The sequence below is a fragment of the Rhinolophus sinicus genome, chromosome 2, assembly GCF_057876585.1.
Source record: "Rhinolophus sinicus isolate RSI-liver-muscle chromosome 2, RSI-T2T, whole genome shotgun sequence".
Classification (NCBI taxonomy): Eukaryota; Metazoa; Chordata; class Mammalia; order Chiroptera; family Rhinolophidae; genus Rhinolophus; species Rhinolophus sinicus.
Window position 1 is genome coordinate 91,888,815 of NC_142502.1, and position 27,833 is coordinate 91,916,647.

Consider the following 27,833-nt stretch of genomic DNA (forward strand, 5'->3'; position numbering starts at 1 on the left):
ATTCTCTCATGAGCTATCTACGTTTTAAAAAACTAAAAGTATATCTCTGAGAGCTATCGTTGCATTCTAGTACAAAAGACCAAGAACTTGGCTTGACATTCAAATCTTGTTCCTCTAGGAAAGTAACTCCAATTTAACCAACTGTGATTAAGAGTACACGTTCAGGAGACAGATGACCTGGGTACAAATCTTGGTCCTATCCTGTTCACTAACTATATAACTTTGGATATTTGTTATATTTTAATAAAAATTAACTATGGGAGAAAGTATGGTATCTTAATTAAAATAAATTTTCTCATTTCTAAAAAAAAAATTTAATTTACCACATATTGCGCAAGATACAGAAACATTTCAATGACCTTCAATATTCTCTGAAACATAATCCCATCCATGAATATTAGATATAATACATCTTCTGAGGACCGAAGATATAAACGGGAAGAAGCAAATTTAAATATATATATATATACACAGTCTACCTTGAATGGGGAAAACTCGGGTTTATGGCCTTACAAACCCGTAGTGCCAGCTAAGATGTTATCACAAGTACCAAGTGACCTCAAGGCTCTCAACAAAATTACAAATAAGGTTTGCACTGGCCTCTTCCTCTAGAAACTCTTCCTGCTACAATCTACCACCACCTGCACCTGCATCTCTCTTACTCTCGCTCTCACCAACCTATTCTCTTTTCTGGTTCCTGGACACAGAACTACTTTCGCTATCATCTTCACAGCCAATTTTATATATTGAGCTAGTACCTATGAAATGTTAGTAAGGCTTCCAATGTTTCTTCCTTCTCCTGCCCTTTATTTCTTTGTATCTAATTGGCCAGTAAGTAAAATACATATTAACACTGTAGCATCTATTTTCTACCAACTTCACTTCCTCACTTTGAAAATGACTTCAGAAGATCCAGTTCAAAAAAATAAGTCCTCCCTTAGAGTATCATGGCTTCACAAAGCAAACTCAGAAAAACTCTGAATCTCATTCCACAAATGAGTAAAACCTCCTACATAAGTAACGTCAATCAAAATTGGCCAAGAAAAAATACAAAGTGGGTAATTTCTATACAAATAAGAATGTGCTATATTGACTGGCGCTATTTCTTAAAGGGTAGGAAGTAGCAAATTAAAGGAAGATGAAAAATATAAGCAAATGAGGGAGCTAAAAAGATTGAAGAGAATCTAGTTATTCCTCATCTATTAAGGTAATCAAAGATACTTAACTATGATTGCACTAACCAAAAACAAATAACTTAAAAGAGGAGCAACAAAATTCACAAACGATTCCTTCATGTTACAATATATCTAAACAATTTGGTTATCTGGTCATGGCCAGTGCGTGAATATGATCTGAAAATAGACATCCATAACTTCTATAGCATAGAATCAAAGGTCACAAAGAATAAAAACAAGATTAAAGGGCAAGCTTCTTTACTACTTCTTAAATGAAAGAAACAGGTTATCTCATCACCCAGTTCCTAAACAGTTACAGATCTACTTATGCTAATTAAAATCCAAGGGATATACTTAATTTTTTAAAATTCTACATCTGGAATTTCTAAAAAGTGTTACATACATAGGACTACAACCTCCAACTTTACAGAAGCTTAAATCAGAAGATACGGAAACGTGGTATTACTAAAGAATAAGGAAAAGAAACAAGATTAAATCTTTATTTGGTACACATCCACTGTTTTACCTTTGACTGGGTCAACATTAGACCCACATTTTAAAAATTACATTTCCAACCTAACAATTAACCCCATTCCTAAAGTTTTTGTTTTGTGGAATATGAGTGATAGTATATAAGGAATGATCCAGAAGGAACTACCTGTAAGTCATCAGATTCTCCTTTTTATTATGATTAAACTGGGCACACACACACACACACACACACACACACACACACACACACACACCTTAAGTACAAAGTGAAATGACCAACAAGGAAAAATCTCCTTAATATAAAATCAACATGTAACTTCTGGGTGCTAATGTATCAACATCATCAAGAAAAGACTACAAAAGATGCAACATAGGAGGACTATTTTGAAAGTTGCTAAACCCATTCTCTCCCCCACCCCCTGCCTCTCGAGTTTGGACAAAGGGCCCCCTATGTCAACTGTCCCTCCCCCATTTGTAAAACGGAAAAATAGGAAAAGGGGAGGGGGGAGTTATGTACAAATATTGGCATCCTACTCCTTTCCCTTTCCTATGACAAGAATGTTTAGTGACAGCCAAGTGAAAGAGTGGGAAAAAACGCTAAAGAATTCTTACCTATTAATATATTCTTTCAGACATTCCAAACTGATTGAAATGAACTGAAAATACCCCAATAATTTATAATGGTCACATTTTTCACGCTAATTTTATTAATTTAAAAAATGTTATTGGTGCTTTCAGCCCTAGGATGAAGGGGTTTTGGGATAAGAACTGAAGGGAAGGAAGGTTAGTGTATCTAGGACTCAAAAGACACCCAGCCCTACGTGGAGGCCCTTCTCTCCAAGTTGCTGGACTCTGGTGGCCACACATGACAATAGCAAGCAGACAATGAGAGCTGACCTGCTAAAAAGCAAAACCGGGAGATACCCCAGAAGCCCAGGTTCTGGCACTCAAGCTTCCTGCTTTAAATTATTACTACAACTTGAAATAGCTTAGGAGAAATAACATTAACTCTTTTAAGGGGAAAAAATTAAAATTTCGTCTTCCAGGTTAAGTCCCTGGTAAACATTAACATAATTTATATAATAATGTCTCAACTTTAAATTTATGGTGTTAAAAACAGGATATAAAAGGGGATGAGGATACAAATAATTCAGTCTAAAAGATTTTCTATAGAAAACAGTCTATAAAATAGCTACCAAATTCCTAAAAGTCGAAGGAGGTTGAGGAAGAGTTATAAGAAATGTATTTTTCACAACAGATACTTCTACATTGCTTGAATTTTGTTTCAACATGTATTACTTCAGTGATTTTTTTTTAAATAAAAAATTTGGTATGCCCACAAATAACAGTGCTATTAAGTCAAGTTGTTCTAGGGCATTTAGAGACAGATCTTAATTGTGTGAGCACACATTACTAAATCTAAATCCTTACACACCTTTTCTTCCATTATCTGTATACTATTTCTCTAACTCAGTGAATACAGTCTATGTAGGATTCACAATATAATAAAAAATAACCAAAGTCACAAAACAAATTGCTCCTAATCAGTGTGTAAAGTATAGTTAATGTTTTACGGTATAGATCATAAAATGTACTATGATGAATCATAAATAATTATACAACTTGGACATTTCATCTGCTGTTTTATTTTAATTCCCAATAAGCAAGTGAAGTTGTCTTCCATTTAGTACTCTGGTATCTACAGAGTTGTTTTCTTTTGTGTTTCCAATTAATGAAAGTAAATCAAACACCAAATTTTCTTCTGCTGATATAAAGCTAGCTTCCTAAATTGTTCTATTAAAGCCACCAATACATCTCCTAATAGTTGAAAACATCACTGCGTTTTGTGATCTAAGTGAACTAACAATCTTCATAAAATAAGGGATTCAAAAAATAAAGGTCACATAAAATCGTATTATCATTTATTTCATTCAAATAATAATAATTATTATGGAAACAGTGCAATACCAACAGATTTAAAATCTAAATCAGCATTCTTCTAGAAAAAAAAATGTTGTATTTTAAAAAAATCACTGAGACCTTTCCAAAGTAGTCATGTACATCAGATCATCTTATTCCCCATATTGCTACTTAATGATTTAAAAGTAACTTTAAAAAAAGATTTTAAATACATTTGAAGATCTAATGTCTACTTAACCATTTAACCTATGGAATCTAGAAATAAAATGACACATTTTAAAGTACAAGATAAGTTGTCAAACTGACTAAAAAAGTTTTTTTAAACAAGCAGATTTAATAATTTAAATCTTTTTTCTAAATGAGAAAAAAACTGCCAGAAATTTAGATCAAAACAAAGAAAAATACACACAAATGATTTTTATTTACTTGTCAGCTTCCTGAAATACTTGTGTGAATAACTTTTGTTTCCTTGTCCATTATATCAAAAAGTCTACAAAACTTTATCAAGCTCTAAGAACTCTTAAAAAGGGATCAAAATTTCACTTCAGATGTTAAAATATAAGAAACAATGTACTTACCAAGACCTGAGACATCTTCTGTGAACATATCCACTTATATTTAAAAGTCAGCAAAGTAAAATCATATAGTAACAGATCACATAAATAACTTGTAGCACCCTCCAGGATAAAGCCCACAAGAAAAATGCTTCAAGGCTCGAAGATCCAAAACGACTGTCCTGCTAATACTCTTTAAATACTATATTTCCGGTAACCTCTTCTGATATCTTATTTCACTGACATTCCTCTGTTTTCTCCATAATCCCCTGTGCTTCAATACCTGTACAACTACCAAATGTGCTTTCTACAGTAAGTAGAAAGTAAGTGCTCTACCCCGTCTCCCCCCCCACTTCCTGTGACTCACTCAGGTGGTCAGACTATGCACTCAACCATGTAATGAAACTCATCAGGAACAGAGTCCACTGACATTTATTAAATGTCTATAACTAGTCAGGTGCACTGCTAGCTACTGTCATGTGTTATCTTAATATTCACAAGCAAGTCATAAAAGAAAATAAGGGTATCAACTATGCTTATTACCTTTTACTGAATGCTAATCTATTCTTCTGTTAAAGATAACTAGTATTATATTTTTCTGAACACTGGCTTTTTAACAATAGCTTAAGAAAACACCGCTATTCCTACACCACTTCCAAAGGGAGAAACTCTTCTATATAGTGAGTTTTTAGCCTAGTAAGGATGTGCATTACAATCTCTATTAAAAGGCATCACCACCTAGATTTCCCCTTAAGGAAAGATGTACTTTTCCCTAATCCTCCCACTAAGTACAGTTAAAAACTCTGGACATTATATTCTAAATAAATAGGTAAAAATATTCTGAAAAGTAGAGAAAAGAAGGTAGCACAAGCCAAAGAGACCAGGTTCCTCTGAACCTCGTTAATGAGTTCACTGGGTTTTCTTTTTGCCTCATATATTCCAGACTGAGTTCTCAAAAAGCTGAAAACCTGGAAATGCCATGGGCAGAGGCAAAAAAGCTCCAGGAAAAGCCTGCTCTCTCTAGTGAAGGACCAACAAAAGAGTAAGTAGACTAGCAAAACAGAAAGTTCTCAGACAATAATCTTGCTACTGCAGTGAAATACCACAGGGAAAAACAACAACTATCGCCCCTCCCTCACCTGTGCCAGTAAAAGCCAGGTAGGGAGCCCAGATTTCCACCCTCAGCAGGCTGTAACGAGGCACCCCAACTACCACCACTACCCCATAACCCCAGCCAGGACGGTGCCAGCAAAGGCCAAATGGAGAGCCAGGACTCTCCTCCCCACCAGATGGCAAAGAGCGCCCTCTCCCCCTACTGTGAGCACAGGCCACAGGCAGGCCACAAGGCAACACGATGCCCCTCCAGCCAGCAAGGAGGGTATGGGGGTGGGGCCTATGGGAGCCTGAACTCCCACCCAGCAGTAACAAGGAGCTCTGCCCCCTCCAAGTCAACGGCAACCAAGCAAGGAGCTGGATTTGGAGGTAACTCAGTTTTCTTTTTTTCAGCACAGGTTCCTTCTTTAGTTAAATAACATTCAGATTTAGAAACAAGGTCCTCAACCAATATTCTGATTTATATATATATATTTTTTCACCAATACTTCTACCAGAATTTGAACACAAATCCTCAGCTTTTAATAATGAGTCTTTCCGGATGTCTGCTTTCTCTCCTTTCTTAGTAACTGAAGCAAACTTCCAAAGGCACTTTACATTAGCCCCTCATCTTCAAAGAACTGCCTTTTCTATTCCAAAGGCATCAACCACAACAAAAAAAGATCGCTTCCACCAGGTCACTTTTTTATAAGCCTTTAGATCCACAGAAAAGACCTGTCACAATTAGCGATAGGAACTAGAACTTACACAAACCCTAACACTGAAAGCTTTTTCATTGTCCAGTTTCTTATCCCGTCAGCCCACTTTTAAACAGACTTGATCTGTTCCCCCACTACTACCCACCAAGACTACAGATTTGGTTTAGGGAACAGGCTAATCAGACTAACTGCTTAGCCCATATTTTCTCATTTTAATCACTTTCCTCTTTATTTTTCTCCTTCCTCAAAAACTACTTTTTTGAAAGGGACAACTAGAAAAGCTCTAGCTTATTTACCTATTTTATTAACAGTACCTGGGATATTACAGATACTGGGGGAAAAAAAACCTCTATATTTAGTGACAAATTTAACAATTTAGCTGATTTTCTTCTCCAGTTTTCCCTTTCCAAAACGGATAGGCAATTCCTGTGCAAGAAAACGGGGTGAAATAAGGCATCTACACGCATAATCTAATTCCTACGAACAACCCAAACAGGTGGGACTCCCCATTTTTACAAAGGAAGCAACCTACGCTCTACAGTGAAGCATCCTCAGGAAGAACACACAGTAGGTACAGTGTGGGTAAGGGGGGGGGATAAGGAGTCAAACAGAGGTCTACGCGCCCTGACTCAAAAGGCCCTGCTCCTCGCACAGCGTACTGTCCTCTTGAAGTAGCTCGAGGATGGTAGCTGGCAAACACAACCATCACACTAGTTTACCTTCCTCTCATTTCAGGTGTCCTGCTCAAAGGGAATGTATTCCTTTTCTCCTCTGTACCCGTCTGTGATTTATTAACCTTACAGATGCTATCCCAGAACACCCAATTTAAAACATCAATGCCATTTCCCACCCTCCCACTCACTTTCTTCTTTAAAAGCACTCATGACTATCAAAATATCATCTTACTGATTTATTTTTTTCACATGTCCGTTTTCCCCCCACCATTAGAATATATGCTGACAAAGAGGAGGAAACTTGTCTGTTATTCACCACTGTGTTCCTAGCAGCTATAAAAAGTCTTAGCACATAGAGCCTCAGTAAATATTTGAACAGTGAACGGATGACAATCAAAAATGAATAAAACAATTTAGAGGCAAGGAATAGGGCAGAATATACCACAGTATGCTACAGATCTTATTAAAAAAACAGTTCAATAGCGAATGCCTGGAGAATTTAATTTCTCATACAGATACTGAAGAGAACTATTATCTAAATAAAACTGAAAACCCTGCTATAACTGCTGCAAGAAAATACATGTGGTTGATGAAAACTACATGCTTCAGAGAGAGCTTACTGAGGAAGTATCCCATATTGGTGCTAAAATTGCTATTAATCTTATTTGCAATGGAGAAAACCATTCTTATTTTAATTACATTTAACACAGCTCACTGGCTGGACTGCAATAAATTCTGCATGAAAGTAGACCCTTGTGTTATGCCCCCACTGAGAAATGGATGTTGGTCCTATACTGTAAGCTATCCTACTATGATGGATACACTTAGTCTTCTCATTTCCTTAATTTGTATAATAGAACCTTGTTTTCAGCAGGATTTCTAGGGATGGAGGCAGAAGAACACAAAAGAAACTGATTCTACTTTATAAAGTTACTGACAGATAATTTTACATAAGCAATGCCAGCCCTTCTTTGTTTTCTAAGTATCTTATTATTTTTGCATTTTTCATATATTTCCATTCCATCTTTAGTGCTAGAAATGCCCTTATGCCAAATGCCTTTTTCTAAAATCTCTTTCTAAAGTCTCTTGAAAGGAAAAAAAGTTTGTTTCCATAAAATTGCAATTTGAGAAAGCAATTTTGATTTTCCTTTTCCCAGGGTCAATTCTAAAGTTACCAAAAGAACTCTTAATTTTTTAATTCTAACAACTTTCAACAATGCTCATGCTACTGGGGAATTTCAATGGCTAAGATTCCTATCCCTTTGTTCTTAGATTCTCAAAAGCACAGAATGTTATAAAATGATCACATTTTTCCATTAACCAGCACATGCTACACATTTCTCACCTAGAAACAGCCTGACACGTGCCTATCACAGAGCTACCTGCTACCATGTCCTTGCCCACTATTCCCAGTATGACTTTAGGCAAGAATGACACATTCCCTAACTTTCAAAACTGTCAGGATTAAGTGAGAAAATGTAATGTGAACATGCAAAGTATTAACAGAAAAGGCATCATTAGCCTATTATCTATCTCCTCACTTCCCTTCCTACTGCAACAATCTGATCTCCATTATTATACTTTATAACCTCAACTCTCTCCTCTTTAAAACCTTTCCTTCTCACTCAGGTTCATCTATTCAAGTATCCTATCTTATCTCTCCTGTCACCAAAAAGTCTTGGTGTCCCTGTTGTCTTTGTTTTAATATCTTAAATAACATTCAAAATGCACTGTACCATTGGCTTTAATCCACACTTTTGGCCTTAAATCCCATTATTCCCCCATATGAAAACTTTCATTCAGCCCAAGTATTCTAATTATTTTTACCACAAAACACCATTTGCTTTTACCCGACACAGACTGCATGAGTATTCACCTAACATTCTATATTTTAAGGACCAATTCAAGTGTTACTTTTAACATCTTTTCTGAAAAATATTTTATCCAAAATCCTTGAACTCCCATCATCTTTACCACACATGTGACATTCAGCCATTTAAGGCATTACAATTTATCCTTCTGTTTACATGCTGTGGTCTCCCCGAATAAAGTAAGATGTGGAAAATACTCTTCTTACCACATCCCAAAAACTTCATAGTCAATTATTAAACATTTGTTCACTGGAGTGTTTCATTCCTCAATTACAAAGCAGCAACTCCAATGGCAGAGTGCCAAATATCAACAAAGACACTGATATTGAATCTCAAAGTTTACACCAACACATAAATCAAACTTGACTCTCTACGTTCGTCCAAAACAATGAGGTTGACAATGTAGAAAGATGATAAACTAGCACACTTCTGAATTTTGACTTAATTCTTAAACATTACAAAATCAATGAGGAAAGAGTAGACTATTTGATAACTTTTCATGTGGAAAAAATTCAAGTAGTGCCCAAATCACACATATACAAAAAAGCGAGACTGATAAGAGTTACACTGAAAATCAAACCTTTAAAACTAATGAACACACAGAAGAGTAATCTTTAAGCTTTTCCTGCTCCCAAGTTATACTTAGACAAGTCACAAAAAGTGCTTTAGATGGATAAAACACACATAAGCAGAAAGACAAAGGACTAGTATTCACAATACATTAAGAACAACTACAAATCAATGAGGAAATGAGCAAGAACTCAATAGAAAAAAATAGACAGAAATATCTGAAAAAAGATGACTAACTTCACTAGTAATCGTGAAAATGAAACACTGAAACATGGGGAATACTGTTGAAGATCGGTGAAGATTAGGCACCCTGCCCCACACCCAAAAATCTGATGGTATCAAATGTTAACGAGAATGTGAGAAAGGTACTTTTTATATTACTGGCAGGAGTTTAAATTCATATAATTATATAGCAAGAAATCTGACAATATTCAGTACAGCTGAATATGTGCATACCCGAGGATGCAGCAAATTCTCAGCTATGTTTAATAACCCGACAAAAGGATGTTCATTAAAGCATTGTTTTTAATAGCTAAAAACTGGAAAACAGCCTTAACTTTTCAAAAACTGCGGTAGAGACATATACAATAGAATAGTATACAACTGTTAAAAAATTATTTAGTGCTACAGGAATTTCTACCATAACATTAGATGTGCATTCCCAAACATCTGATGTTCCAGAAACACACACACACACACACACACACACACACACGCACGGACATACACACGCACACACACCCTAAAATACCACTGATTTATGTGAAAACTTCTAAATCGAACACTAAAAATCTTAATGATTATGTTAAAAGTAGGGTTTGGTGCAGACCACTCTAAACCTATGCAACTTTGGAACCTGAGCACTAAAAATGAAAACAAACAAATAACAATAGTTGGAACCTCAGAATACAGACATGATTCAAGACTCCAAGCAATCATGATGATGGATCGATTCCGCAGGAGCTATTAAAAATGCATAAAATAATAGAGTGGAAATGCTGGCGTGTGGATGCTGAAACAGTGCAGACCGAAATGGAGGTATGCATCAGAAGTTAAGAACCCTACAATGCTAAGACTGTGTAACTTTGAGGAAAATACACAGGTACAGGTGACCAATTTAAAAAAACAAAGTTTTTTTTTAAAAGCTAAAAGAACTCGTCTATGCAAGCAAACAAGCTGAGAGCTTATCTCTTTCTTGCTGAAATTATAATTCTATACTCTTTATCGCATTTCCTTTACCTAGAAAATAAACACAACTTTACGGTTGATCCGACATCATTCCTGTACTTTTACCAATCACTTATGAGCTAACTAGTTTTATAAAACATGTTGTAGACCAAGTGAGTATATTATGTATCCACGCTGACATCTCATGCTAATTATAAAAATGACATAATAGTTACATAAATGTCTAAATCACACAAAACACTACTTTTGTGCACAGGTAAAGATGTACAAAACTGTATTAGAAGGATACATACATCTTCCCAATCCAGACTGTTGGGGAGAGGGAGACAACGGGGTAACAAAGAAATCAATTTCATCTGTAATGTTCTCTTTATTATAAAGTGACACTGAAGCAAAAATGACAAAAACGATGATATTCTGTATATTAAGTTCATGTATCTATAGTCTTTGTAAAATATCCTTTAAATCATGTAACAATGAACTAACATTTCAAACGGATACTAATATGGACAAGTCTGCCACAAAACAAATTTACAGTGTCTATAAAGTTTTTCATAATAGGCTACAAAAATGTTTTGACCTTTCTATCCACCTTCCAGCCCAATTTGATTATCACTGCTCTTCAGTGCAGCTATCTGAAACAGTAAGGAAGTTTTTTACAGGAAGCCTAGTTCTACCATTCACTCCATAGTATCACATTTACAAAATAACAAATGTACCTTACTGTCCCGATAAAACGCTTTCAAGTGGACAGTGAATTATAAATGACAACTTCCCCTTGAATCTTCACATACACATCTGAAGTGTGAAAGCCAACTATTATTAACTACACTATTGACTTTATGCTACTAATATCCTTTCTCTGTTCCAGAATCCGATCCATGACACTGTAATGCATTTGGTCCTCACGTCTCCTTAGTCTCTTCTGGTCAATATCAGTTTCTTAGTCTTTGCTAGTGTTTGAGACCCGGGAAATTTTTTAAGAGTACTGGTCAGATATTTTGTAGAATGTTCCTCGATTTAGGTTTGTCTGATCTTTTTTCTCCAGCTGAGACTGCGATTACGGGTTTTAGGAAAGAATAAACAGCACAGAGGTGAAGAGGATACATGTCATCACCATAATTTATACCTGATTATGCCTTTCTCATTTGGTTAAGGTAGTATTTGCCAGCTTACTCCATCATGAAGGTACTGTTAGGTTGGTGCCAAAAGCAACTGCGGTTTAAAAGGTTAAAAATAACTGCAAAAACCACAATTACTTTTGCACCAACCTAATAGTATTTTTTTATTCCATCTATTCTTTAGTCCAGGTTGAAGGGGGTAGAAGGTGGAGAGAAGTATCTACAAATTTTTGGAATAATTCTGTAAAATTTATCCCTTCTCCCCTCTTTATTTATTTACTCAACCATTTATTTATATTAACATGGATTCATGTATATTTATGTTCTGCTTTGGGTAATAATCAAAGACTAGGTTATTTTGTTGCTCAAATTGTCCCAGCTCTGAACACTGGAAGCTCTTTCAGGTTGGCTCCTATGTTGCTTTGACTTGGGCCCATGAGTTTTGGTTTTCTGAGCACTTCCTTACGTGCCGACACTACTAGACGCTGCTCTAGAGTCATCCTGTATTTTCCCTGCACCAGCCCCGAAATCTGCCATTTCTCTAAGGACTCCTGCTTCCTTTTATCGCGGAATGATATTTAGAAACCAAGATCTGGGCACTGGGTGTCTACTGGCGTGTCACTAGGCTCTCTCAGTAGAAAGAGCTGACAAATATATGTACGTACTAACCCAAGTATAAACACACATATATACAATTATTTCTGTAAGTATCTGTATATATTTTAAGCTAAACATGAGTTCATACTGATGTTTCCAACTCTAATCCGATACCCAGGTTAATTTTTATTCCCAGATTGATCTTCCCTCTAATACGTAGCATACTCAAACTGGATCCCCTGTTACCAGGCAATTCATTCAACTCAAGTTCTAGTCCTAGCTGTACTGAAACAGGAAAGTAAAATATGTTTCAAAATGGCGTCCCATGATAGGTCCTATCTCCACTACTGGAACTATACACCAGCACACAATTAGAACTACATAAAAATTTTTCAACTTTTTAACTTATTTTTTTTTAACCAGTGTTCTATTATTTCAATATAAAACAGCTAACCCTTAAACAACACGCATATGAACTATGAAGGTCCACTTCCAATTTTTTTTCAATAAATATTGTAAATGTATTTTCTCTTCCTTATGATTTTCGTTAACATTTTTCCTCTGGCTTACTTTGTTTTAAGAATACGGTATATAATACATTAACATATAAAATGTTTTAATCAACTATTTATGCCATCAGTAAAGCTTCCAGTCAACAGTAGACTATTTAGTAGTTTAGTTTTTGGGAAATCAGGTTATACTTGGATTTCAACTTCTGGGGGGCGGGGGTCAGCACCTCTACCCCTCCTTGTTGTTTAATGGCCAACTGTATTTTCTCTGAAGAGCCACTTTCCATTAAAAAAGAAAAGATGAGAAGCCAGTGTCATGGCTTACTATATACACACCATCAATATAACATTTTAAAGAGAAGAAAAGAAAGAAATTATGTGATTTTCCCTAAATCACACTGCCAGCAAAGGGCAAAGCTGGAACTTGACTGTTTAAATCTAGTTATTCTACTCCAATTTCCATGGTATCTGCAGTACACTCCCTTTTAGGTATAAAAAAGAAGTCAACTTATAAAACAAAAAACGAAAATAAAAGTAACCTTCTCCCATAAATTCAATTCCCAACTACAGCTTTCTCAGTTGTTTCAGGAAACAAAATGTAAGTTAGGTAAAGCATAGTGAATTTACCTTCTCTAAAATCAATTAATAGAATAAAGCATGTGCTCATACTTAGAGGTAAAACCACAACTAAAAAAACACAAATTTATTCAGGGAACAAATATTTACTAAACAACCACATTGTGTGGGCATTCTAACAACAACTGTGCAAGTTAAATAAAGAAATGAGACACACACTCTAGCCTTCCCAGAAGAACTCAGCATCTAATGAGCAATATGGTTGGATAGATAAGAAAACTAATACAGAAAACAAGACAATTATAAATGAAGTATAAATATACAGATATTCTTTACTTTTTTTCCTTCTCTACACTATTACTTTATCAGTCCACAACAGATTTAAAAATCTTGATTGTTTTCTGACAGAAATGACTAGAATATTTACTAAAAAAAGAATGTTTGGTGGTAGTTGAAGAGTAACTGTTACTTTGATAGATTAACTGCTGCAATGCTGAAGTGACAAGATACAATAAGACTTGAGTAAACAGGCAGCAATCCTCAGTTACAGTTCAGATGCTACGTCTTCTTACCTATCTAACACTGAGTAAACCATTTAACCTCCTAGTCTATATGTCACCATCATTAAAATGAGCCTATCATCTACCCTACTTATTTCACAAGACTTCTTTTATAGCTCAAGGAACAATGTACACAGTAAAACAACTTTGTAAACCACTATTTATTTAAAAAGATAGGTAAACAGGTACATACATACATACATAGACCACAAACAGAGTGTTATTATCCACCAGGACACCAAGCAACAATGATATCCATTATAGAGGTACTTGGACCTCTGGTTTTTAAAATTCTGCAGAACAAAAATTTATCTAAAACATTTTAGTTTTAAATATATACACTCACACACACACACATTTCTTAATGTTAAAAATTAAATCTCATAAAGCAACAGCTAGAAATTTAACTGAGAATACTTACCTTAACAAAATTATCAGGAAACATTCCTCTTCTCCCATTTAATTCTCCTTCTAGCCATCCTTCCTCCTGTAGTTTTTTCACATTCCTGATGACTTCCCCAACTCGAATAGTTAATTCATCGTCGTGTACAGCGTCATAATCATACTCCACAATATAGTCAACTAAAAAACGAAGGGGAAAAAAACCTGAATGTCTAAAATTCATGAAACACTATTAACCATATTGCTAAACTTGAAACTAAGGAATCTGTTTAGCAACCATATTACAAAGATATCATCAAGGTTTACCTCAATGATTTTAAATATTTGCCTACATCAGCAAATTTCTTGATTACCTTACTATAAAAAGCACAGCACACGTTTTAAGTAGAAGCCTAACACAATGTATAATTCATGTCATCCGTTATTCTTATAGTAAGATGTATACCCTTTGTGACAAACTCTAAAAATTAATCCCATGATCTGCCCCCATCTCTTGACATCCATGTCCTCGTGTAATTCCCTCTCTGATCGTGGACATGACTTATAACTGACTTCTAACCAACAGAATATGACAAACACAATGGATTCTATGTGACAACATAAGACTGTGATTGTCCATCTTGCTAGGAAACTCGTTTACTGGCTTTGAAGATGCTATGTGGTGAGCTGGCCTATGAAGAGGACCGCTTGCCAACTAAGGGAGGTCTAGAGCTGACACAAGCCAAACATTGAGGCCCACAGTCCAGGAGCCCACAGGGAACTGAACGATGCCAACAACCATGTGAGCTTCGAAGCACATCCTTCCCCAGTTGAAAACCCAGCCCTAGTTAGCACTCTGATGGCAGCCTTGCAGAGGACCCAGTAAGCCACGCCAGACTGACTGCTGAACCACAAAATCAGTGAGATAATAAGTGCATATTGTTTTAAACAGCTAAGTTTGTGACAATATTGTAACAAAACAATAGAAAGTGAATACATCCTAAAATGAAGGTTAATAAAGATCTATTTCACCTCCTTTAAGTATAGGGTTTTCGATTACAGGATATGATATATGCATGCCATTAATATTCTATAGGGCTCAATGAAAGAAAAGCAATAACAGATCTCTTATTCAGATGTCAGACAAGCCATACCTCCATTCATCTTTCCTCCTACTACAAAAATAAGAGCACGCACAGGCGAAAACTACAACAACAACAACAACAAAAAGGAATGGGAATATAGACTGACACTGTCGGTTGCCAAATCAGCCATTCCCACACTGACTCCCCACTTCTTCTTCCTTTCTCACTGAACCCTGATTTGTTCAGGTATGTTGAGACCATATACCTTTCCAAGTGGGGCTTCTCTTGGTCCCAGGGGGTTAATTCTTGACTAATGTAAACCAGTACTTTTCAAATACTAACGTATAATCAAATCATTTTATTTACTTGTAGAAGTCATCGTGCTAACTTGGGGAATCTTGTTTAAATGCAGACTCTGATCGAGTAGGATACCTAATGCTGCTGGTCAAAGTAGCAAAGGTATACCGTGTTTCCCCGAAAATAAGACCTAGCCAGACAATCAGCTCTAATGCGTCTTTTGGAGCAAAAGTTAATATAAAACCTGGTCTTATTTTACTATAAGACCGGGTATGGTATGATATAATATGATATATAATATGATATATGTATGACATATGATATGATATAATACCAGATCTTATATTAATTTTTGCTCCAAAAGACGCATTAGAGCTGATTGTCCGGGTAGGTCTTATTTTCGGGAAAACACAATAATAATTCCATACACACACACACACACACACAAACAGAAACACAAACACACACTCCTTCCCTCCGTTCGTCTCTCCCTCCCTCCCTCCCCGTTCCCTCTCTCTCTCACACAGGTTTTCCAATAGTCATGTGATGGATGATGGATTCTGATCAATAAGATGTGAACAAGGGTTCTGGAAAGGTTTTATTAATATTTGACCTTAAATACAAGTCACAAGGAAGGAATGTCCTCCTGCAGATTCTGGATATTCTTCAGTGAGAATGTAATGCCCCAAACTGCTACAACTATTTGAGACAGGAAAAACAGCAGATATAATTACTAGGATGGAAGTCAACAAAGATGAATATGACCTGGATCTTTGCTAAATTAACCAACCCCAGAATTAAAACCCAGTACTTTTAGATTTCTTGTTATAGTAGATTTTCCTTAATTTTCAAGCATATTTTAGGCAGTATTTCTATCTGCAGCTGAAAACAAGCCAACCTGAGAAGGGAGCCACCGAGAATTTTTTTTTTTTTTTTAATTTATGAGAATGAGTCTATAACTAATATAGTCAGGAAGAGGAACTTAAAGAACTATAACTAAGATACCAAACTATTCTGCAGGACCCCAGAAATTCAGGAAAGGAGGGCTCATGGGAAATGTAAAACTGAATATGGAGGAATTCATCTCCATATGGAAGAGCTGACACCCATTATCAACCACAATAGCTCTACAACAATCATGCTAAGTACAAGTAGGCAGGCATTTTTCTCCTAAGGCGAAAAACTAAAAGCGCGCTCACGCGTTCACGCTCTCTCTCTCACACTCACACACACACACACACACACACACACACACCCCAGTTCTGTCCACTGAAAAGGCATGAAACCAGCCCAATGGCAATGAGCAAACCTAACGCTGTATCTTATAAATACCACATTCTACAAAAGGAACAACCAGGAATCCTTGGGAAGACAGGCAATTCCAGGGCTAAGGCAGGGAAAGTACAAGATAAGCGTGGAATGTAGTGTTGTGCCAGAAAGCAAGAAGTTCTCAAAAAAGACGATGTGGTGCCAAAGGACACTGAGAACTGATTATCAAAACGGCGCCTCCTGGGCATATCATGACAATTTGAGCATCACCATAAATAATGACGGTAACAGAATATACTCCACTGAATAAAGTAAGAAACCATGAGTTCATACATGTATTACGTTGGTGCAAAAATAACTGCAGGTTTTACAATTATTAACCTTTTAAACCGCAACTACTTTTACACCAAACTCATATAAACAAATGCTAATTTCTTAAATTTTATAATTCACTTATGATTAAGTAAGAAAGTCCTGGTTTGTAGAAAATACACACTAAAATATTCAGAAGAAAAGCATCAGTCAGGAAAAAAATTCTTTGTACTGGACTTCTAACATTTCTATAACTTATTTCAAAATTTTTTAAAAATTTAAACGTGTACAACAAATTTGTATCCTCAGGAGACGTACAGGCATACCTTGGAAACACTGTCGATTCAGGTCCAAGACCATCACAATAAAGACAATATTATAATAAAGTGAGCCACACAAATTTTTTGGTTTCCTCATGAATTTATGTTTACACTGTACTGTAGCCTATTAAGTATGCAATTTGCATTATGTTTTAAAAAAACAATACAGATACCTTCATCAAAAAAAACTTTATTAGAAAACTTTTACACAGCACCTGAGCCTTCAATGAGCTGTAATCATTTTGCTGGTGGAGGGGCGGGCCTCGCTGTTGATGGCTGCTGACTGATCTGGTGGCTGCTAAGACTGTGGCAATTTCTTATAATAAGACAACAATGAAGTTTGCCACATTAATTGACTCTTCCTTTCACAAATGATTTCTCTGAACCAAGCGATGCTGTTTGACAGCATTTTTCCCACAGAACTTCTTTAAAAATTGGAGTTAATCCTATCAAACTCTGCCCCTGCTTTATCAACAAAGTTTATATAATAGTCTAAATCCTTTTGTCATTTCAACAACCTTCACAGCATCTTCACCAGAGGTAGGTTCCATCTCAAGAAATCACTCTGCTCATCCATAAGAAGCAACACCTCACCCGTTAGTTGTATCACGAGACTGCAGCAATTCAGTCACATTCAGGCTCCACTTCTAATTCTAGTTCCCTTGCTATTTCCACCACATCTGCAGTTACTTCCTCCACTGAAGTCTTCAACCTCTCTCAGTCATCCATGAGGTTTGGAATCAACTTTTTCCAAACTCCTGTTAATGTTGGTGTTTTGACCTCTTCCCATGAATCACAAATGTTCTTAATGACATCTAGAATGGTGATGTCTTTCCAGGAGGTTTTCAATTTACTTTGCCCAGTTCCATCAGAAGAATCACTACCCATGGCAGCTATGGCCTTACAATATGTATTTCTTAAATAATAAGACTTGAATGTCAAAATTACTCCTTGATCCAAGGCCAAAGGAAGACTGTTGTGTTGGTAGGTATGAAAACAAGATTACTCTTGTTTGTACATCTCCATCAGAGGTCTTGTGCGACCAAGTCATGAGCCGCTGTAGTTGGAAAGGAATCCTTCTTTTCTGGGCAGTAGGTCTAAACAATGGGCTGAAAATATTCAGTAAATCATCCTGTAAACAGATGTGCTGTCATTCAGACTTTGCTGTTCCATTTATAAAGCACAGGCAGAGTAGATTTAGCATAATTCTTAAGGGCCCTAAAATTTTCATAGTAGTAAAACAGCACTGAGTTCAACTTAAAGTCACCAGCTGCATTAGCCCCTAACAAGAGAGTCAGCCTGTCCTTTGAAGCTTTGAAGCCAAGCACTTACTTCTCTCTAGCTATGAAAGCCCTAGATGGCACCTTCTTCCAATATAAGGCTGCTTCATCTACATGGAAAATCTGTCGTTTATATACCCGACCTTCATGAATTATCGTAGCCAGTTCTTCTGGATGACTTGCTGACGCTTCTCCATCAGCACCTGCTGCTTCACCTGCAGAGACGCTACTTTCCTTAAAGCTCAGGAACCAACCTCTGCTAGCTTTAGGCATTTCTTTTGCAGCTTCCTCACCTCTCTCAGCCTTCACAGAATTGAAGACCGTTAGGGACTTGCTCTGGATTGGGCCTTGGCTTAAAGGAATGTTGTGGCTGGTTTGATCTTCTATCGAGACCACTAAAATTTCCTCCACATCAGCAATAACGCTGTTTCACTTTCGTATCACTTGTATGTTCACTGGAGTAGCACACTTTTACTTTCCATCAAGAACTTCTCCTTTGTATTTACAGCTTGGCTAACTGGCACAAGCTGTCGCTTTCAGCCTATCTCAGCTTTCAACATGTATTCCCTACAAAGCTTAATCATTTCTAGCTTTTTATTTAAAGAGAAAGATGTACAATTCTTCCTTTCACTTGAACACTTCAAGGCCATTTTAAGGTTATTAACTGGCTTAATTTCAGTATTGTTGTATCTCAGGAAATAGGGAGGGGACCAGGGTGGAGCAGTCAGAATACACAAAGCATTTACTAATTAAGTTCACCTTATATGGGTGTCTTTCGAGACACCCCAAAACAATTCCAATAGTAACATCAAAGATCACTGATCACACAGATCACCATAAAATGAGGTATGCCTATAATCAACTTCATAAAATCTGAATAGAACGCTATAAAAAAAAAAAGCAAGAAAAATTGTTTAGAAATTTCTGCATTCTAATATGTCATACTTATTTGGGTGGGGAGAAGGTGGAGGAAATTCCAAGAAAATTTTCCAAAAAAAGGTAAAGCAGAGACATTAAAAAAATATATATGAAAGCAAAGACAAGATACAGATGATCAATCCAGACAATATGCATAGACAAATATGAAGAGTTACATTCCAAAATGTTAACAGACATCTGAAGTGATTTGAGATGCTATTTACTTATCTCCTTTTATTTCATCTTCAGTAAAGAATTAATCTTATTCAAAAGACAGGTCTGGACTTGGCCTCATCTCCTGGGAGGTGATCTCTAGGATTTTTGGGAAACTTGGAGTTCCTTGGACACCTCTGTTTACCTGGGGACTGCACCAACACTCTAACAAAGTAATCATGTTGAGAGTTTTGGGCCAGGCAGTATCCGTTCTACCTCTGGAAGGACTAGAAACTAAAATTCAGTCACATGGGCAGTCAACTGTATCTTCTTAATAACAATGGACACCACGGCTCAGGTGAACTTCCCGGGTTGGCAATATTCTGCATACATCACACATAATGGCCAGGAGTACTTAACGCAGTCCCTGCTTCCAGGGAGAGAAGACAACAGGAAGCTCCATGCCTGGAATCCTCCTGGACTCCACTCCACGCTTCTCTGCCCTTGGATGATGTTAATCTGTACTTAATTATAAGCGGGCATTTTCCCGCCAAATCGCGTCGTAACGCGGGGCTTTTTTGACATTTTCTCGCCAAAATTAGACTTTCCGTAAAATACTCATCTTTCGATCTGTTTGATATTTTTCTATGAAACTTTCAGTGTTTTAGTTTAAAAAGAGGTGCAAAATATGTGTTATTCTCATCTCCCGCGCTTTGGTATAAAAAGCGATATGACGAGTTTACTCGTTTCCCAAAAAAAATGTGTTAATACTATCATAAACCAGAGCCAAGAATAGGACAACTTTCTAACTTTGTTTCTTTTTTTTCTAATTAAAATTTATTGGGGTGACAGTGGTTAGTAAGGTTACATAGGTTTCAGGTGTACAATTCTGTAATACATCATTTATATATCACATTGTGTGTTCACCACAGAATATGACAACTTTCATACTGTCCTTTCAGCAAATTACTGAATGTGACGGCAGTCTTGGGAAACCGCAAACTCTGCAACTGGTGCCAGAAACGAGAGCAGTCTTATAAATGTTAACTCATACCTTAGCACTTTTCTGTAATGAACATGTATTAATTGGGTAAAAACAAGTTACTAAAAAAACTATACTCACTAGACAGCATGTAACAACTATTACTTACGGAAAACTCAAAACCGTTTAATAAAAGGTTATTTAATTCAAGAGTATACTATACAACTATGTGCAGACCATTGCTTCCAAAATCAGTACCCTGCATATTTTAAAAGCTCAAAAAACTCACTCTTTCATTGAAACGTGGTATGTTAGAAAGTAAATTAACAAAAGTCCTCCACCACTTAAAACAATTATGTCTGACTAAATTAAGAAAGGGGTTTACATTAAGCATTTACTTAAAGGTAGACTAAATAAAACATCTAAGGGAAAATGCGTACATCCTGATAAACACTGCAGGATTCTAAAAGGTAATGCAGACCCTTGTCTATCATTAATGGCTCATCCACTTGACCCACACTCTTTTATCAAGCCAATCATTTAAGGTTATAAAGTCTTTCGTTGTGGATTACTCATCTTTCATTTTAATTGTAATTACCACTGAAAGAGAAAATGAACTTTAATTACTTTAGGTACTTATCAGTTTATTTTTAAAGTGTGAAGAAAGCAACCCAAATTGATCACATACAACATTTTAGCATTTATGTTATCTATAGAGATAATAAAGATTTTACAATATGACCTCAAAGAACTTAGATAATTTGGACCAAACATCCCAGAAAATATAACTTAAAAAGCTGGAAGAAATATAAAAACCAACTTCTAAAAAAGATTAAAAAACTAAAAATATAGTAATATAATCAAATGAAAGAAATCCAGATGAGGAATGTAACCAAAAGATACAATAAGTACAATACTGGGTTTACTTTTGCTCTGGGAGATTTTACCAATTCTAAAGACATAACTGAGAGGTTAAACTGTTCTTTCGGCAGCTCTGCAATTTTAAGGTATAAGAGTGGAGTCCAGGGACCATCAAGGGTGGTACCTCTGAGAAATCACACTTAAGCCCATTTTAACGTTATTTGGATGATTCAGGAAACCTCACACCTTGACTGGATTGTGGTTCAAGACAAGTAACCAAAATCTTCTCTAAGAGAAGATATCCTAGACCTAAAATTGTGTCAAGAAATGTTTTTTTAATTTACATCATCCAGAGAAAAGCAAAGATAACCAGGAATGTAAAGTAATAAAACATCATAAATAAGTACCTAGAGAAACAAGAAATTGTCCAATACACCCCAGACACTGGACTCATCAAATACGGACTTTAAAATAATATTTACCATGTTCACAGATATATTAAAAAGTTCACCTTGGAAAACTGACACACAGCTGAATATTATACATAGTGAAAATGCAAACTTGTGAAAAAGAACCACACAGGAATTCTCCAACTGAGAAAGCCAATAACCAAAATTAGGACTCAATAGATGAGTTTAAAAGTACATATTGATTATAACTGCAGAAATTAGCTAAAAGAAAAACAGAGAAACAAAAACTAACATGGAGTTGAGAAAGACACTGTCTTATACAATTCCAACCTCTGCCTCCCTCTGCACATGGCTTCCCCTTCTGTGTTTGTCTCTGAAATCTCCCTCTCCTTACTCTGTACAAGGACAGCAGACACTGGATTTACGGCCAATCCTAAACCTAGGATATCATGTTAAGACCCTGAGTTTCATCTCTGCAAAGACTCTATTTCCAAATAATGTCACATTCATACTTACCCCAGGGCTTAGGACTTGGACATATATATCGTTTTGGGGACAAAAAGTCCATCTACCACAAACATTTAAATGGTAATTTTGATGAATTGCTGGAGGCTGAGTGTGGCATATCATGAGCAGGAAACTTCTGAGGACTGTAATCTTAGTAGAGTCCAACACTTCTGTGGGTTTTACTTCTAGGAACCCCCTACAGGTTCTCACAGTGAAGAGCCCATAAGATCTCTTTGTAGTTTCCGGCAAGGGGGAAGGGAAAAGCAATCACTGTGAAATAACTAGGAAGGAAGAATTCCCCATAACAAAGACGTCCTCTCCAAGAAAAAGACTTCACCAGGGCCTTATCCCACCTGTCTCATGTGGGGGATGGGACGAGCTAAGAAAGACTTGTAAAAATCAGTCCCAGAACACAGACCCATTAAAACTTTGAGATTTAATTCTAAAATTAAGGATGCTTCCCTTCCCATACACCTTACGACCACACCAATGGGACTCCACCAGTCTAATAAGAGTTAATTACTGCTGAAAGAGTTGCACGATGCTGGCACTATCTGAGAAAGAGTTCACAGGAAAACCCAAAGACAGCAGAAAGTATCTTCTGCAAAGAGAAAAATTAATTTTAAAAAAGAAAAGAACAGAACATCCAAGAACTGTGAAACAATTTCAAAAGCTGTAACATACCGTAATTGGAATACCAGAAGAGCGAGGAGGAGCAGGAAACAGAGCAGAAAATAATATGTGAATAATGCTGGAGAATTTTTCATAATTAGTAACACGCACCAAAGTACACAGCAAGGAAGCTCAGCGAACACAAAACTGGATAAACGTGTAAAAGTCTATACCTAAGCATACTATATTCAAACTGCAGAGAACCAAATACAAAGAAAACCTTGAAAGTAGCCTTCAGAAAAACCTTACCTTAGGAAAGGATAAAAATTTCTAGCAGCCTCCTTTCTCTTCTTAAACACTCAAGAAGGGAGTGAAGTAAACTATTTAAAGTATTGAAAGAAAAAACTACCAACTCTAGAATTCCATATTCAATGAAATTATCCTTCAAAAGTGAAAAACAAAGATTTTTCTCAAACAAAAACAAGAATTAGTTGCCAGCAGACCTGCCCTAAAGGAAATGCAAATTGAAGTTATTCAAGGGGAAGGAATTCGGATCTACATAATGAAAGGAAGAGTGAAGGCAAAGGAATAAATGAAGGTAAAACAAAATCTTTTATTTTTCTTATTCTTAATAGAGTTAAAAGATAACTGTTTAAAACAATAGTAACCATGTATTGGATGATTATAGCGTATGGAAACGTGAATGAATGACAGCAATGTCATAAAGGAAAAAGGAGAAATTGGGAATACTCTATGGTAATCTACATTACACATGAAATGGTGTAGTTATTTAAAGATGAACTCAGATTAGTTATAAATATACATTACAAACTCTAGGGCAAGTACTAAAATAATTTTAAGTATAACTGATACGCTAAGAGGACAAAATAGAATCACAAAATGTTCAACGGAAACCAGAAAAAAAGAAAAGGGGGGGGGAATCAATGAAACCAAAATTGGTCATTTGAAAAGATCAATAAAATTCATCACTCTCTAGAAAAATGATGGAGAACTAAAAAAAAGACCCAAATTATCACTAGACTTCACATTCATTAAAAAAAATAGTAAAGGAAAACTATAGATAAACCGGTATAAAGCTTCAAAGTTTTGGGAGTTTGGGAGTTTCAGATAACCTGAATAAACTATTTTAAAAATTGAGATTGTGGTTATAAACCTTCCAGAAAAAGAAATCTCCAAACCCAGATGGTTTCCCTGGCAAATTCTACCAAATATTTAAAGAAGAAATCTGCCAGTTCTACACAATGAGATACTCCTACACATCTATTAGAATGGCTGAAATAAAAAAATTACAACAAGGTTGTGAAGAAGTTGAAACTCACAAAGAATTTGGTGGTTTCATATAAAGTTAAACATACACTTACCACATGACCCAGCAATCTCACTTCTAGATATATACCGTATTTCCCCAAAAATAAGACCGGGTATTATATTAATTTTTGCTCCGAAAGACACATGAGGGTATATTTTCAGGGGGTGTCTTTTTTTTGCATGTACAACAATCTACATTTATTCATATACAGTCATGTCATCTTCTGGAACATTGTCATATGTACTAAATGCGTCCCTTTGGCGGACGATCTTAACTGGGGCTTATTTTCGGGGTAGGTCTTATTTTCGGGGTAGGTCTTATTTTCGGGGAAACATGGTATACACTCTGAAGTAAAACTTATGCTCACATAAAAGCCTATACACAAATGTCCCAATAAAAAACTCCTAGCATGAGACCTTAACCTCAAGCTTTGTCCCAGAAAATATAAGCTTTCGGGCTAAATTAGCATTTCAGTTTTTCTCAAGATATGCAGATTTATAACATGTAAATTCAGAACTAATTTATATTAGGTCAATGGTTCTCAACCAATATAATTTTGCCCCACTGGGGACATTTGGTAATGTCTGGAGACTAGATGTTTCTGGCATCTAGTGAGTAAAGGCTGGTGATGCTGCTAAGCATTCACCAATGCACAGGACAGCCCCCCACAACAAATAATCCGGACCAAAGCTCAATACAATATTTCCAAGGTTGAAAAACACTATGTAAGGGGAACATGCTACATATGTATTTTCATCTCACACCATATCCCATAATTCTAGTTGAGTAAAAAAGAATTCTTAAACACACATGGAAGGAAGGAAAGAAGGAAGAGAGGAAGGAAGGAAGGAAGGAAGGAAGGAAGGAAGGAAGGAAGGAAGGAAGGAAGGAAGGAAGGAAGGAAAGGGAGGGAGGAAGGAAGGAAGGAAGGAAGGAAGGAAGGAAGGAAGGAAGGAAAGAAGGGAGGAGAGGGGAGGGCACGCAAGGAGGGAGGGAAAGAAATGGTAGTATCAAAAATTGTGGAGAGAACTTTCTAAACTTAAAGCAAACAAAAAATTTCAAAGCAAACAAATTGGAAACTGGGAATAAACATCTGCAACAAAGAAGACAAAGAATTAAAAGTATTTGTAAGAATCAAAGAAAATATATAAAAATCTACACTAAAAAGCAAGTAAAAGAAAGTTAAGTGTTTAAAACGGAACTGTGGCCACTTTAGAACTTGATCCTCGCAGGGCGGGAGGGGTAGAAGAAACATTTTTACTTAACAACTTGGCTGCAGGTGGGTGTTGGTGGAATATTTTTTAAGGGATCTACTAGTTGTTAACAGGTGTTTATTTTTAACAGTATATTTTTAAAAACAAACCTGTTAATAAGAAAATAGTGATTTTTTTAAAACAATGTCTGAAAACAAGATTAATGTTTTTTTAATCCAGAAAATTTTTAAAACATTATGCACAAAAATATTGACAGCAATATAAAAATTTTCTGGCTGTTCAGCCTTAATAAATATGTATTCCTTTGATATTGAACAGTCACTTCATTAAAAAAGGATATAAACAAATTGCAAACAGGTTTGAGTTATATGGGCATTCACTACAGAATGTTTACTTTGGTTTTGGTCAATATAGTATAAATATCACAATGGCATTTAACTGGGTCTCTTAAATGAACCTTATTCTATGTAATACCACTGGTTGTATTATACCATTGAGGATTAACCTTTGTTTATTTAATGCATCAAAGGACAAAATATAGAAAGTTATACAAAAGTTAAAAACAAATTGCAAGTTCAGAAACAATAAGCTTTATTGCCAAAGAAGCAATAGTATGATAAACACTTGAATGACTCCATCTCTTATTTCCTATTTAAAAAAAAGAAAACATACTTTTATTTTTTGTCTCCACGATTAAATATTTATTCTTTACCATAAAGCAAAAATCTTTACTAGAAACTCCTTATTTCCAGGACTATCTTTATCATAAATGTCATTAACCAATGACATTTCATTATTTAGATCCCCTAAAGTTACCCAGATCCATTAATCAAAATAATAATAAAAAAGCCCACTATCATCCCTGTCTTTTTAGCTATATATTAGAACTTGTCACTTATTTCCTCAAGCTTGTTTCAATAAAGAACTGATAAGCAACATTTTCCAACAGGTAAGTTAAATCCATTCATTCTTAAGATATATATAAAACACACCCTTTCTTTTTTCTATTTCAAATAGAGTGCAAACATTTACATAGTGTCATATATACTCTTAGCACATATCCAAAAAAAAAAAAAAATACGGTGTAAGTAAATTTTTACACAGTATTACATTCCTTTCAACATTACTAAATCAGACCAAAGGTGACAGATACCCACACACACAAAAAAAAACTTAATCAAAAGTTAAAAAAAAAAGATTTAATCTCACAGACTGATTAGTCCAAAGCAAAGAAATTACGATGCACATGATTAATGCCACCTCCCAAAATAATAAATCCTAAAAACAGCAAACACAAAACCCATCTAAAGAGCAAACAAGTTTAAAAATTCAATTAAATATTCTTTATGTAGATTTTTATTCCATTAACTTTGAGAAAACACTAGAAATTAGTTTTAAGTATATTTCACATCAGGTTAAAGATATATATGAATATTTGTCATAAAGTTTTATAGAACTCACCAAAAAAATCCTATGCTAACCTACCAGCTATGTTACTTAAAAGACCAACGTGTAACATGATTAAAATCTGTTAAGTCTTTTAAGAGAAAATAGTTACCCAAATACATGAGCAACGTTAATACCAATCTACCATTTTAGGTGGTAAGTATTTAAATTTCTTTATTTTTAAACCACATTAGGATAGTCATTTCAATTCATATTACTTGCTCTGTTCTTATTCCCAAAGTGTTTTAAGAAATAATTAAAAGGACACGCTTTGAAATCAGACCAATGCAATTTTGATCCTACCTTCACCACATCCCGTTTCTGACCCTGGGTAAGAATCTACTTCAATTTCTGAATCTGAATACCGGGAACAATGATGTTTTACCCCAGAATGCTCTCTTGTGGGGATTAAATGCTCACTAAAATGCCTAGCATTATAAGCATTCCGTAAATGCCAACAAACAGCAAAACATCAGCTAAAAAGAAATCGTAAGCTTACCAAAAAATGGGAAGTTGCTACAAAAGAGTTTCACTCGCTTTCTAAGGAAACTTTACAAACATAATGAAGTGATATAAACTGCAAAACCTGTGAGAATAATGAGAATCATGGAAAATTTTGAATCATTTTCATTTCTCCATATTTTTAAGCACCCACCAAAAATGCATGCATACAAAAAACAATAACCTAAATTCTTAGAATCAAAGTGTTAAATTCAAGTTACCAAAAAACATTACCTGGCCAGGGATGCGAGCAGGGGACTATGTTTTACTCATCTTGGTATTCCCAAATCCCATCACTGTGCCTGTCGTAGAACATGTACTCAACAGCAATTTGTAG

The 27,833-nt window shown here is 35.7% G+C and overlaps 1 protein-coding gene across 1 annotated transcript in view; it reads right to left on the reverse strand.

Annotated features, from left to right (window-relative positions):
• CD2AP (CD2 associated protein) overlaps nt 1-27,833 on the reverse strand; it is a 110,797-nt gene that overhangs the window by 72,827 nt on the left and 10,137 nt on the right. The window contains exon 2 of the mRNA XM_074333049.2: nt 14,040-14,200. Within this exon, the coding sequence (XP_074189150.2) occupies nt 14,040-14,200 (161 nt within the window). The remainder of the gene's footprint in view (nt 1-14,039; nt 14,201-27,833) is intronic.